We start from the raw sequence: 12,309 nt of genomic DNA, 5'->3' as shown, positions 1-12,309 counted from the left end.
TACAGTCAGTCAGTCAGTTCAGTCACTCAGTCATGTCTGGCTCTTTGCAACCCCATGGACCGCAGCACACCAGGCCTCCCTGTCCATCACCAACTCCCAGAGCTTACTCAAACTCATGTCCATTGAATCGGTGATGCCATCCAACCATCTGATCCCCTGTCGTCCCCTTCTCCTCCTGCCTTCAATCTTTCCCAGCATCAGGGTCTTTTCCAATGAGTCAGCTCTTTGCATCAGGTGGCCAAAGTATTGGAGTTTCAGCTTCAGCATCAGTCCTTCCAGTGAATATTCAGGACTGATTTCCTTTAGGATGGACTGGTTGGATCTCCCTGCAGTCCAAGGGACTCTGAAGAGTCTTCTTCAACACCACAGTTCAAAAGCATCAATTCTTCAGCACTCAGCTTTCTTTATAGTCCAACTCTCACATCCATACATGACTACTGGAAAAACCACAGCTGCAGCTAATTATGAGTTCTGATTCCTTCTAGCACAGTAACCCCCTCACCTGCATCCCAGGCTGTTGGGACTGGTGTGTTGGGAGACAGGCGTGGCATCTCTCCTCTGGCTTGTGGAGGAGTGTTTCTGATCTGGGTGTTTGGCCCATCCCCCAGCTGAGCTGAACAGGCACTCACTGGAAGTGAGCCACTGCAGCCTTAGATGGTGAATGGAGACTTCCCATTAGTTCCTCATACAGTACCTGTGTGGCTTCATTTGTGAAGAACCCCACATCTATCGTTTGGAATCCCAGCTGAGTCTAGCTTTCCTCTCTTGTTGATACCTCTTAATTTCTCCATCTTCATGAGTGAAAAATCCTTTCACAGCAATAATAATAAATAGCCAAGGACTCAGCAGTGTAAGTGATGCCAAATCGAATTAAGTTGTATTATATTCTCAGGAAAAGAAAGTAACTTGCGAGATCAGAGTACTTATCCACCTCATTTATTAACTTCCTCGTATAAGCGTCCATCTCTGGGGACGGAAGCTGGAAACCTGAGCTGCCTTTCTATATGGACTATCTAAAAGCTTGTCAGGCAGGGAAACACTCTTCCATCATAATCACTTTATCAGCGGGTGTTGAGGGGCTCAATAGGACAGGCGCTTGTGGCCTGCTTCTAACAATGCCTTCAGCTTCACAGGCACAACAAGACCGAAGGGACTGTTCTCGGGGAGGTGCACCCCGCTGGCAGAGCAGACACAACGGTCTGCTGGCGGGGCTGCTTAGTCGCCCTCTGTCACCTGGACCCCTACCCCCAGCAGGTGTTCAATGTCAAATCACTCACCCAGTCACGATGTAGAAATTCTCCGTTCCTTTAGCTATTCTTTTTGTTCTTACACCCCCAAAAATAATTTAGAAAAAAATCATGTGTCTTCTTGCCCATTTTAACTCCTAAAATTATACATCAAGTTTAGATGGTTGAAAAGGATGTGGTTTCTGACATAGTGTGTTGCTTTATATACATTTTTGTCAAAACTTTGACACTACAGATACAGCTTTTTAAATTTATAGGCAAGATCCTCTGTATAATCTCATGGGCAAAGATGATTTGTATGGTCAAACCATCCAGCCAAATCAGTTTTGCTTTCTGTCAGATCCAAGTCTGGTTTCTTTTTTTTTTCAATTAAAATGAACATATTAGTACACATTTCATGACAAGCGTCTGACTTCTGAATATGAATTCTTAGATCCGTGGATAGACAGATAAAGGTACACAGCTTTGCCAGGAGTTTACTACCCAGATAAAATAAGGGATTATATCCTTCACTATTTCTTACCCTGCTCTCATAGAAGCAAGGCTTTCTAAAATTGTCCAATGGTGAGATTCAGTAGGATGAGGGATATGCATTTCTTTTCTGAGGTGGAGGTACGGTGATTGTAAAAAGTGAGAGTGACTGAAGACAGAACCTGTAGATCACAAGCATGTTCTGGGAGAGGTCGGTTTTAAGAAAGAGTATATATGGAAGGTACAGATCTGGACATTGATTTCCTTTGAATTAGCCATGAGCAGATAACCTCCTGGGAGATCACTGGGTACCACAGAGGCGTGTGTGCCCTAGTCTCAGAACCTCCGCTTTTGGATACACCAGCACACTCTAACTGGGTCAGTCTGCGACTGAGGCCAGTGAACTGGATTCACAGTGTCTGTCCTCACCAGTGTTTTTCAGGGACTGACTTTTCTAGAGATCTGTCAAATAGAACCTGGAGGAGGGCCTGGCAACCCACTCCCGTCTTGCCTGGAGACGGACTCTGCCCCGTGGACAGAGGAGCCTGGCGGACTATAGTCCATGGGGTCACAAAGAGTCAGACATGACCGAGTCAAGCAGAAGGGTCGGAAGCAGGGAGCTCAGCCCTTCTTTCTATTCAGTATCCATAGGTCTGTCTCTGGTTAGACTGTTGCACTCCAGAACTTTAAGGATTTTTTAAGGACATGTGGGGACAGGAGCACACATGCTCTGCAGCGTAGCATCTCAGACGCTAGAAGAGCAGTGTGGAAGGAAAGTTAGGCAGGTGCTGCTTCCGGAGCAGAAAGGCAGGGTGAAGAAGGAAGCCGGCATTGTGTTTATACTGCATAAAATACAGAACTCTCACAGTAACCCCAAAAGATACACAGCATTACCTCGAGGAAACTGAGACCCAGAGAGGTTGATCAGCTCACCCCAAGTCCCACAGCCCGTTAGTGCCAGAGTGAGTGGGATTTTGAATCTAGTTTAGTTTGGTGACTTCAAAGCCATTATATAGCACTGCTTCTCTCGTGGTTAGTATCTACTACAGAACGGGCTATCTAATACCCTTAGTTTATTCTCAAAACAGCAGTAACTAAACAAACACTTTAAAGATTTCTGAGTATCCCTCTAATTATAAATCCAGTGTGAGGGGTAGAGGATGATAAGTGGCTAAGATGGAAGACAATGTTTCTTCCCTTGGAGAAAGTAAAGGCTCCTACAGACTAAGATAAAATCCTGTGAACACAGATCAGCTCATATGCAGAGTAAAGAAGGAGCATTCAAATGATATCTCATGCCAGTTATACTGTGTGACCCTCCAGGAGAGATCACACACAAGGTGAACAGAGCTCTGTGCTATAGATTCAGTTATATTTTTTTCTTCTTTGTTGTCGTATAAAAGCCAGGATATTAATTGTGAAAATTATGTGAAGCTTTATGTGAAGATGCTATTCTGGACAAAAATATTTCTCTCCTTCTACCCCCCATCTCTCTCTCTCTTTTTCTCTCTCTTTCCCCTCATCCCGCCCCACCCCATACCCTCCCTCACCTACTGGACTGTAAAGTCCATGAGGGCCATCCTGTGATTTCATCTTACTCACTCTTGTGCCTAGTGCCATGACTAATACAGAGTGTACAGTGAAATTAACCAGTCACGTGGACTTCCCTGGTGGCTCAGTGGTAAAAAATCTGCCCGCCAATTCAGGAGACGTGGGTTCAATCCCTGGATCAGGAAAATCCTCTGGAAAAGGGCATGGCAACCCACTCCAGAATTCTTGCCTGGGAGATCCCATGGAAAGAGGAGGCTGAAAGGCTACAGTCCATGGGGTCACAAAAGAGTTGGTGCCAGAATCCCAAGGTCTTATGCTTTTAAACTGTGATGTGAGTGTGACCATTCAGGCCCCATAACAGATTTCTTTCAGGATAATGAGAAAAGATTTTATCTGTCAGGGCTTCTGATCTTTTCCCCAAGTCAACTCCGCATGTCTTATAGTAAGGGACCTGGCCACTTGAAAGGAACTTAAACTTATTTATAATTTCATTATACTTTAGCTTTGGGAGGTTGTTGACCCCTTTTTGAGTATAATGAAGATTATGGCCTCTGTCCGACAAGGAACACACAGACAAAATCTTGTATACAATTTCAGTAGGTTCATGAACCCTCTAAACTATGTATCTCAAGTTAAGAATGCTAAAAAGTGAGCCGCAGTTTAAGAGAAGGGCACATGCTGATGCTAGACCTCTCAGATTTGAAGGAAAATGGACAAAAGAACATTGAGCTTGCTTTGGATATAATACCAGAGGGGAGACTATGGCGCCAGTTCCAACTGTGCCTTGATTCTGCCAAGGCACTCTCATGAAAGACCTTTTGTTCCCTTTGGGACGGATGCCACCAAACACTGCTCCTTAATGACAGTTCACTGACCAGCCCCTCCAAGCGTGCACCCTTCCTCCCAAGACTGGACAACAGGCAGAAAGAGGGAATACAATAGGCCAGTGGAATAGGGCAGAGTTTGGATAGTGAAGGCTGCTGGGTTGGCTCTTTTGGCTCCTAGAGTACACTTGCCTTAATTTCAGGTTCCGTGTCTTAAAATGCTTTCACCCTTAGCAGCAGTTCTACAGGTCTGTTGTCAAGAGTATTTTTCCCTTACAGTCTTTCCCAAGTGGATGCAAAACAGCCCTAATTTTATATAGACATAGATAATCCGTCGTGAGGTTAAAAAAACAAATTTCTAGGTCATAGCTGGGAGCTAAGGCACCCCAGGCCTTTCTTCTTCCTAACTCCTGTCTTGACCAGAGGAAGGAGATTTTCCCTCCCTTCCAAGTATCCTAGCCTGATTCTGTGAGACTTTCTCCAGCCAAAACTAATCCCTAAGTTTCAAGGACACAGATCTTATCTGTGGCTGAGGATTTTACATCTCTCAGAGCTTTGCTTTCCTCATTTGCCAAATGGGGAACATAATGATATTAATAGTAGTCCCTGCATCCTAGGATTGTTGTGAGGAGTAATAGTAAGAATGGGCAAGGAGCACTTAGCTTGGTGCCCCAGCACACTTGATCAAGCTGACTCTTATTATTTTCAGGATGTTGCTGTTGTCAGTCACTGAGTCGTGTCTGACTCTCGTGACCCCATGAACTGCTGCACACCAGGCTTCCCTGTCTTTCACTATTTCCCGGAGTTTGCTCAGAGTCATGTCCATTGAGACAACGATGCCATCCAACCCTTTCATACTCTGTCGCCCCCTTCTCCTCTTGCCCTCAATCTTTCCCAGCATCAGGATCTTTTCCAGTGGGTCAGCTCTTCACATCCAGTGGCCACAGTATTAAAGCTTCAGCTTCAGCATCAGTTCTTCCACTTCTCCCAGTATTCAGGGTTGCTTTCCTTTAGGATTGACTAGTTTGATCTCCTGCTATCCAAGGGACTCTCAAGAGTCTTCTCCAGCACCCCAGTTCAAACACATCAATTCGTCGGTGCTCAGCCTTCTTTATTTTCAGGATAGTGACCCCTAGAAGTGGTGGAGGAGGATAAACCAGGCAAGTTTGCTACTTTTTACTGACCCTGCCTTTTTCTTGTGCTAGTATCTGTATCAACAGTGTTCTCTCCAAGGACCAAGCCAGCAAGGCTCTAACCCTGAGCAGCTAAGCTTCTAGCTGTGCTTCTAAGACTCACAACTCATTTTTTGGCCCCTGACATACCACCAACACCCAAGATGCCCTGATCAAGGCAGCTTTGAATGACTGTTCCTTTCAGCACCTTCCTTCCCTCCCTTCCCATTTTTATTTCTCACTCCCTTTTAGAAACAGCTATTTATTGAACACTTCTGTATGCGTAGCACAGTACTAGTGCCAGATAAACAGTCATCGATAAAATAGACAGCACTGCTCCTCTTTTTATGCTCTAGCGGGGGTAGAGGGAAGCGTAAATAGCAAACAAATGATCTATAGGACGTGATAAGGGCTATGAAAGAAATAAGATGGAGATGGACAGTGACCAAGGAGCTGACTGAGATAGAGGACCTTCTCTGAGGTGGTGACACCTGAATCCAGTGACTGTGCCTGTGGCATGAATTGAAACCTTGGTTTTATTCCAAGTGAGAAGTGCCACTGGGTGTACAGAGTGATAGCTTCTCTTTGCTTTTCTCTTCTAACAATAGGTGGCTTTAAGGTTTGTGTGTGTGCTCAGTCGCATCTGACTCTTTGTGATCCTATGACTGTAGCCGGCCAGGCTCCTCTGTCCATGGGATTATCCAACCAAGAACACAGGAGTGGGTTCCCATTTCCTCCTCCAGGGGATCTTCCCAGCCAAGGGATTGAACCCACGTCTCCTGGGTTGCCTATATTGGCAGGCAGATTCTTTATCACTGAGCCACCTAGGAAGCCCTGGCTTTAAGGCTGAGGGGAAGTCAGACTCCCAATTTTTACCAGCTATTTATTTTGTCAAGCTAAAAACAATACTATGACAAATCACTTGTTCCTTTAAATAGCTATTCACCTATTGTGTACTAGGCACAGGGATTTTACCTGTATTATCTTATTTATTCCTCCAGTAACCTGAGAAAGTAGATTTCATTATCATCATTATCTCTGCTGTCAAATAAAGAAATCAGAACAGGGAGAGGTGCAAAAGCATGCCGCTGGCCACAGTGCCCGAAGTGGTAGCGCTGGCATCCAGGGGGCTCTGACAGCAGAGCCTGTGCCTGCTGTCAGTAGCCAGGCGGGCCTCCCGTCTTGTGACGTCTCAACTCACTGGTTCTCCTTTCCTTTGTAGTGGCACCGATGAAGACTAGGGCACATGAAGGCCCGCCCTCCCCGGTGGAACACCCCCTTCCCCTTGCGTGTATGTGACGGCGTGTGAGCAGCGGCTTCTGACCCCGGTGGAGGCTGCCCGGCAAGCAACATGCTTCCGCCAGATGCGTTCCCAGACCTGCAGCAGGCACAGAGCTCTCCAAGGAATGGCCAGCTTTACTGTTACTGACCGTGCTTCCCATTCTCTTGTCGTGGTAGGAAAAGGAAAAGTGCCCCCGTGCTCCACCAGGAGCAATTACAGGGTCCTCAGGTCATTCCCTCAACAGCTGCTTTGAACTTCCTCAGGAAAGCCAGTCCCTGTAACGGTGTATACCCAGACAGTATCACTTCGTTAAGAAGGAGCTGAAATCATCTTGAAGGGCAGTCAGGATTTGTTTCCCTCTGTGCTAATGCCGCCCCCCCCACTTTATTCATATCGAAGCATGGAATAAATGAGGGGGAAAGTAGGGCTGAATCAACCCATGTAATTAGTCTCTACAAGTCCAATTATACATCTGTGAAAATGTGGTTTCATGAAATAAGACGGATGGCTTGAAAACCGACAGAGTTAAAAGTTAGAAATATATAAAGATATTTTTAGTACGTGAGGTTATCCTGGACTTCAGATTCATAATTCAATCCTGTGCAAATGAAAAAAAAAAAAGATTGAAGAGGTAGAAAGGAAATGACTTTTTCTAAAAAAAAAAAAAAAAAAGAGGGGAGACCAAAAAGATCTGATTAAAAGTTGAAATCGAAATAAATATTTCTGAACTCAAATTGCCTAGGTTTCCAAAATAGTCAGTAAAGGATCTGATGGAACCTGAATTATTTGAGTGGATTCTGAGGTTTTAGGGGTCTCGCCACATCATGAAAGTCTGGAATGTGTGTCACAAATGGGAATTTGCACTGTAGGTTTTGCTCCTCTTCCCCTAGCTGAGCCTGATTTGGCTTCAGTGCAGAGTGGGGAGGATACTTGGCCCTCTGTGGTGTGTGAATTGAGCTCCACCCGCTGGCAGACAGACCTTCCTTTCAGTCCAGGGGAGGACCCCTCCGGCCCGGCACTCCCCACCTCTAGATCATCTCCCACCCCCTGCCTCTCCCCTCTTACACGCTGTGAGCGGAGACTCACCGTGGTTGGACTCTGGCCTCTCCCCACTCCTGAATCACATTTCCTTACAGCCAAGCTTTTTACTCCCAAGTAAGCAGTGATGTACTAGGGAACACAGAACTGTAAACTGAAGAGCATGCATCTTCTGCAGCAGCAGTTTTGACTTAACAAATGTTTTGGAGTCAGGGAATGATGTTATTTTCGGATAAAACAAACACAGTTACATTATGAAATAGAACGTTCATATACATAAACTCTAAAGATAAAACGGGAGACTTCGCAGAGGACTTTTATTTGCAAGTGGGCCGTGTGTTCCCCCTCCTCTGCCGTTAGTGGTATTTGGGTGTTCACTTCTGAGAAGTACAATTGGAACTGCATACATCCAAGAGCCTTGGGGCTTCTGCTGACTCAGGACCCAGACTCCTAGTGCTTCTGAGGCAGAACCAAAGGAGCCTGCATCGGGGGATCTTCCTCTTTTCCTGCCTGCCTGCCTGTGACCTGTACACCTGTCAACAAAGCTTTAGGGCCAACTGATGTGTGTGTGCAGAGTGGTTATGAGGTAGAAATAGTGCTTACTGTCGGAATCCTGTTTATATCACTGTTCAATCCTGTGCATGCTATGAAATGACTGTTTCTTTGACTCCAGGAAGCTACCAGGCATATACGCTTCTCAGTTAAGAGTACCCCAGCTCACTAAATCATGAGGGACACTGGGGGCTGAGAGTGGTTTGGGCTGTTTTTTTTTTTGTTTTTTTTTTTTAATTTTTTCTCTTAAACTGGTGGCCAACAAATGGCTGAGACATGTTCGGTGCTTTACCTTTCTGCCCACAAAAAACTGGAGGTTTTGGCATACCACTAATTACATCCCCCAGCCACATCCAATGCAACTACCTTTAAAGGAAGACCAGTGGCCATTCTCAAAAAGAGTTTAAAAAATCAGAAGATTAAGAAGACTCTAGGATTTGGAAGCTTGTGTTGTCTTTCCCAGTAATCATTGTTTAATCTCCAAGAGGCAGCCTTATCTTAGCAATGGACAGCTTATTGGCTCCTCCATAACTGATCATAAGCTGTTACTTTAAATCAGTATTTGGGAAACCCAGGCATTTATGCAATGGATATGAATGGAAATATAAAAATACATACCAGCCTGTCTCAATAAATTATTATATCTCTATAATCCTCGAGGAAAGCACTTTGGCTTTTACCTAGAAAGGATTTCAGATCTGCTTTATGGGCTCCCGCTGTCTTCAGTACCTGATAAAACTTTAACCAGGGACGCATTAAACATGGCACAGCAGCTTCTGCCCAGGCTCCTGAGTTCCTGCCGGCAGCATCTATCAACACAAGAGCTAGGATGCTTCCTGCAGTGGTACCAGCTTCCCCAAAGCTGGAGCAGGCTGCTTGGCCTTAAGCCCCAGCACGAGGAGGCCTCCCTCCTACCAGGTCAGTAGAGTTGCTCCAAATTGTGTCCTGCCTGGCTGCAGGGTTTGCAGACATCCCTATGGAGAAGTCAGCAAGGGAGACAGGTAATGACTGTCTTCAGAATGAATTGGGTCCTCACAGCAATCCCTGGATGCCTTCCAAAAAGGTTGGGTATCCGAGGCTAAGAGGAGGTCTGATCTTTGATTTGGTGTCATTAAATCCAGGGCAATTCCAAAAAGTGCCTGGAGTCTCTGCTCTGACACCCCAAAAAGGGAAATGATTTTAAATATTGAGGACCCTGCACCAAGGCCCCTTTTCTCAGATGATAATACAGATTTGTAGGTAAGAGGTATTTGTCTTGAGTTACACAGCTAGGAAGTACGGGAGCCAGATTTTTGTACCCGGCTCTTCCTAACTCTGCTGCTGCTGCTAAGTCGCTTCAGCCATGTCCGACTCTGGGTGACCCCATAGACGGCAGCCCACCAGGCTCTGCTGTCCCTGGGATTCTCCAGGCAAGAACACTGGAGTGGGTTGCCATTTCCTTCTCCCTTCTTAACTTATATGTATCCCTAAAACACAGAAAAAGCTGTGGGTTCCCCTGCTACAGTCTGACCATTCCACTCTAAGGATTCTTTTTCACAGTGACATTTCATGGTAGTAGTTTGGGCCCAGAAATGGCATCAGGGTAGCCTTATTCTTCCAGTTTAGCAGATACATTAAGTACATGTGGCTAACTTGAGCCTGCCCCCAGGAATGGGAGGAGGCCTTTCCTTTTTGGTGCCATCCCTCATAAATAAGGGGGAGTTGAAGCCATCTAGGCCAGTCACTGGGCTTCCCCCAATGGCTCAACTGGTAAAACACCTGCCTGCCAATGCAGTAGATACAAGAGACGCAGCTTCGATCCCTGGGAGGAAAAGATGTGGAGAAGGAAATGGCAACCCACTCTAGTATTCTTGCCTGGAGAATCCCATGGACAGAAGAGTCTGGCAGGCTACAGACCAGGCTCAAAGAGTCAGACACTGCTGAGCATGCACGCAGCCCATAAATAAAGTGTTTCTAGGCCATTAGGAGTGTGGAACTTCTCAGAAATAGTGAAAGTGAGCAGTGTTCTGCTCTCTATTTGAAAATGCCTGCTGCTGCAAAGGAAATCTTCACATTCTAGTAAGCCTAGCTAGTCTGTGCCCTGTGAGGATGTGGCAATTCAAAGTCCAGTGAATATAGACGTCCCTGCAAATACCTGATGTGTATATGTCCACATACACGCACTCTCAGTTTAACAACCAAGGGAACTGCAGAGCAGTCCCCTCATTATCTTACATACCACGCAGAGGTTGCTGCCGGCTCTGATCACAAGCGCCACCATGTAATGGAGCTGTGGTGCTTGCTCAAGAGATGCTTATAGGAAGGGCAGTGCCTCAGCAAAGGTTGTCAGCTCCTAAAGCTGAGCCAAGGTGACAGCCCTGAAGGAATTTACACTCCAGCCCTACTCCAGGATGTCTAATGATATGGGAAATTTGGATACCCAGCCATTTCGGTGACCTGAGAGTCTGAACCCTCCAGTCAGGCCTGAGGGCATGGCTGAAGAATTCATAACTGGTGAGAGTGGTAGGGCTTAGGGAGCTCTTTCCTCCACCTAGACAATATTCTCTTGCCCATACCTGAAATTGGCACACTCACATAATAGCTGTTCGACACATGCTTTTCCATAAGAAAATCAGTTGCATGTTTACTATGTGCCTAGCACATCTAAAATCTCTTGTTTAAAAAACAAATCGATCTCATTATGAGTGGACTCAGCCTAGCCCTGAGAAAAACAAACCAAAAAAGGGCCTACAGAGGAGACTTTAGATCTCATTAATACTGCCTTTCCCAACAGTGTGTTGGAAGTCCCACTCCAGCTCATTCCAAGTCCCACTCCATCTCATGCCAAGAGCTATAAGGCCCGAGAACACACCAGAAACAGCAGAACAGGTGCCGGAGCAGGAAAATAAAAATAAATTAATTACAACACTTGTGGTATACTGGTACAGAAATGCCACAGGGCCAGGTCATACCATGCTGGGCTTGGTATGACCTTGAGGGGACAGCAGATTTATACTCCATGGGAGTATTAGCAACCAGTCTTTCTACAGTGACTACATGGATGGGGAGAACCAACGAATCCATCGTCCTCTGCCTGTTTACCTGCACACTGTCACATTCCCTCCTCCGTCATCTTCCCCTTTCACCCTTTACATTAAACAAGGGAACACTCAATCTTTCAAGGGAATTACACGTTTGAGTTAATGTTGCAGTATATCATTTTCTTGCTGTAAATTATTTTGTAAGAGAGATTTACCACTATCCCAGGATGTTTGGACTTGGTGCCCCTGTGCATTTGGAAATCAATAAACTATTCCTGGAAATACCATTTGTCTCTCAGAGTTTTGCACAAAGGACCATGCTAGGTGTAAATATTCACGGGGATCTGCACTCTTAACCATGATTATGCCGCACATGATGGTGGTTTGGTTATGAGAGATGGGATGCTTCTTCGCCCTGACTTCTCTGGAGTGACTTAGGAGGTCTCTGGGAGTTGCAGAAGGACAGATTGAAAATTCATAGTTATTTAAAGAGACGTTTTCTCCTCAAAGTGAAACGATCCATGCCTACATTAAATTTTCTGAGCAAAGTAGTTTATAAGGTAAAGAATGCTTGGTCCTGAATGATGTTTTCAAATAATGTTAAAGCTTTACAATTTGGATTAGCCCAAGGAGGTGGTCAAACTTTAATCTTTACCATATTTTCTAGGGAAAAAGAAAATGTTTTCATAGAGCAAATTACAGTTAGGCCAGCAAAATCATCTTTGGCGAATCTTAGAAGTACACATTTGATACAACTGATGAAGAGATAGAATTAAGTTATAAATGAAGCAGTTCGCATCCGGTTTGTAATACTAGGAGCCAAGGATGCATTAAAACCAAGAGGCGAAATGTGAAAACTCAAGATAGTAGATACTGTATGAATTAGAAAGTACAAGTCCTACCTAAAGGTATTAAAATTCAGTTTTTAAAAACCTACCAGCAAGAGTGTCTGGAGGAGCTGCAGTTTATGAGCCCTGCTCTAAAACAATTTTTTTAACAAATTTGTCTCCATCAGACCCCTTTAGTTAGCTGGGGGCTGTATGAACTTTGGAGAAGTTGTTCCAGTAAGGGTTCTAGAGCAAGTCAGTCACCCAAGGTCACCCAGTGAGCCAGGCCAGCAGACTCCCTGTCTCCTGGAGTAACCATTAGGCC

The 12,309-nt window shown here is 45.3% G+C and overlaps 1 protein-coding gene across 2 annotated transcripts in view; it reads left to right on the top strand.

Annotated features, from left to right (window-relative positions):
* The window catches only part of TRIM44 (tripartite motif containing 44), a 113,995-nt gene extending 102,551 nt beyond the window's left edge, over positions 1–11,444 (top strand). For both annotated transcript variants that reach the window (XM_027562660.1, XM_027562661.1), the window contains one exon: positions 6,488–11,444. Coding sequence is in view for 1 of the 2 variants with exons in the window: in XM_027562661.1 (XP_027418462.1) it covers positions 6,488–6,506 (19 nt within the window). In the remaining variant the exon portion in view is untranslated. The remainder of the gene's footprint in view (positions 1–6,487) is intronic.
* Positions 11,445–12,309: the final 865 nt, after the last annotated feature.

The sequence above is a fragment of the Bos indicus x Bos taurus genome, chromosome 15 (assembly GCF_003369695.1).
Source record: "Bos indicus x Bos taurus breed Angus x Brahman F1 hybrid chromosome 15, Bos_hybrid_MaternalHap_v2.0, whole genome shotgun sequence".
NCBI lineage: Eukaryota > Metazoa > Chordata > Mammalia > Artiodactyla > Bovidae > Bos > Bos indicus x Bos taurus.
Note: the sequence above shows the minus strand (reverse complement) of the source record. Positions and strands in the feature narration are given on the sequence as shown.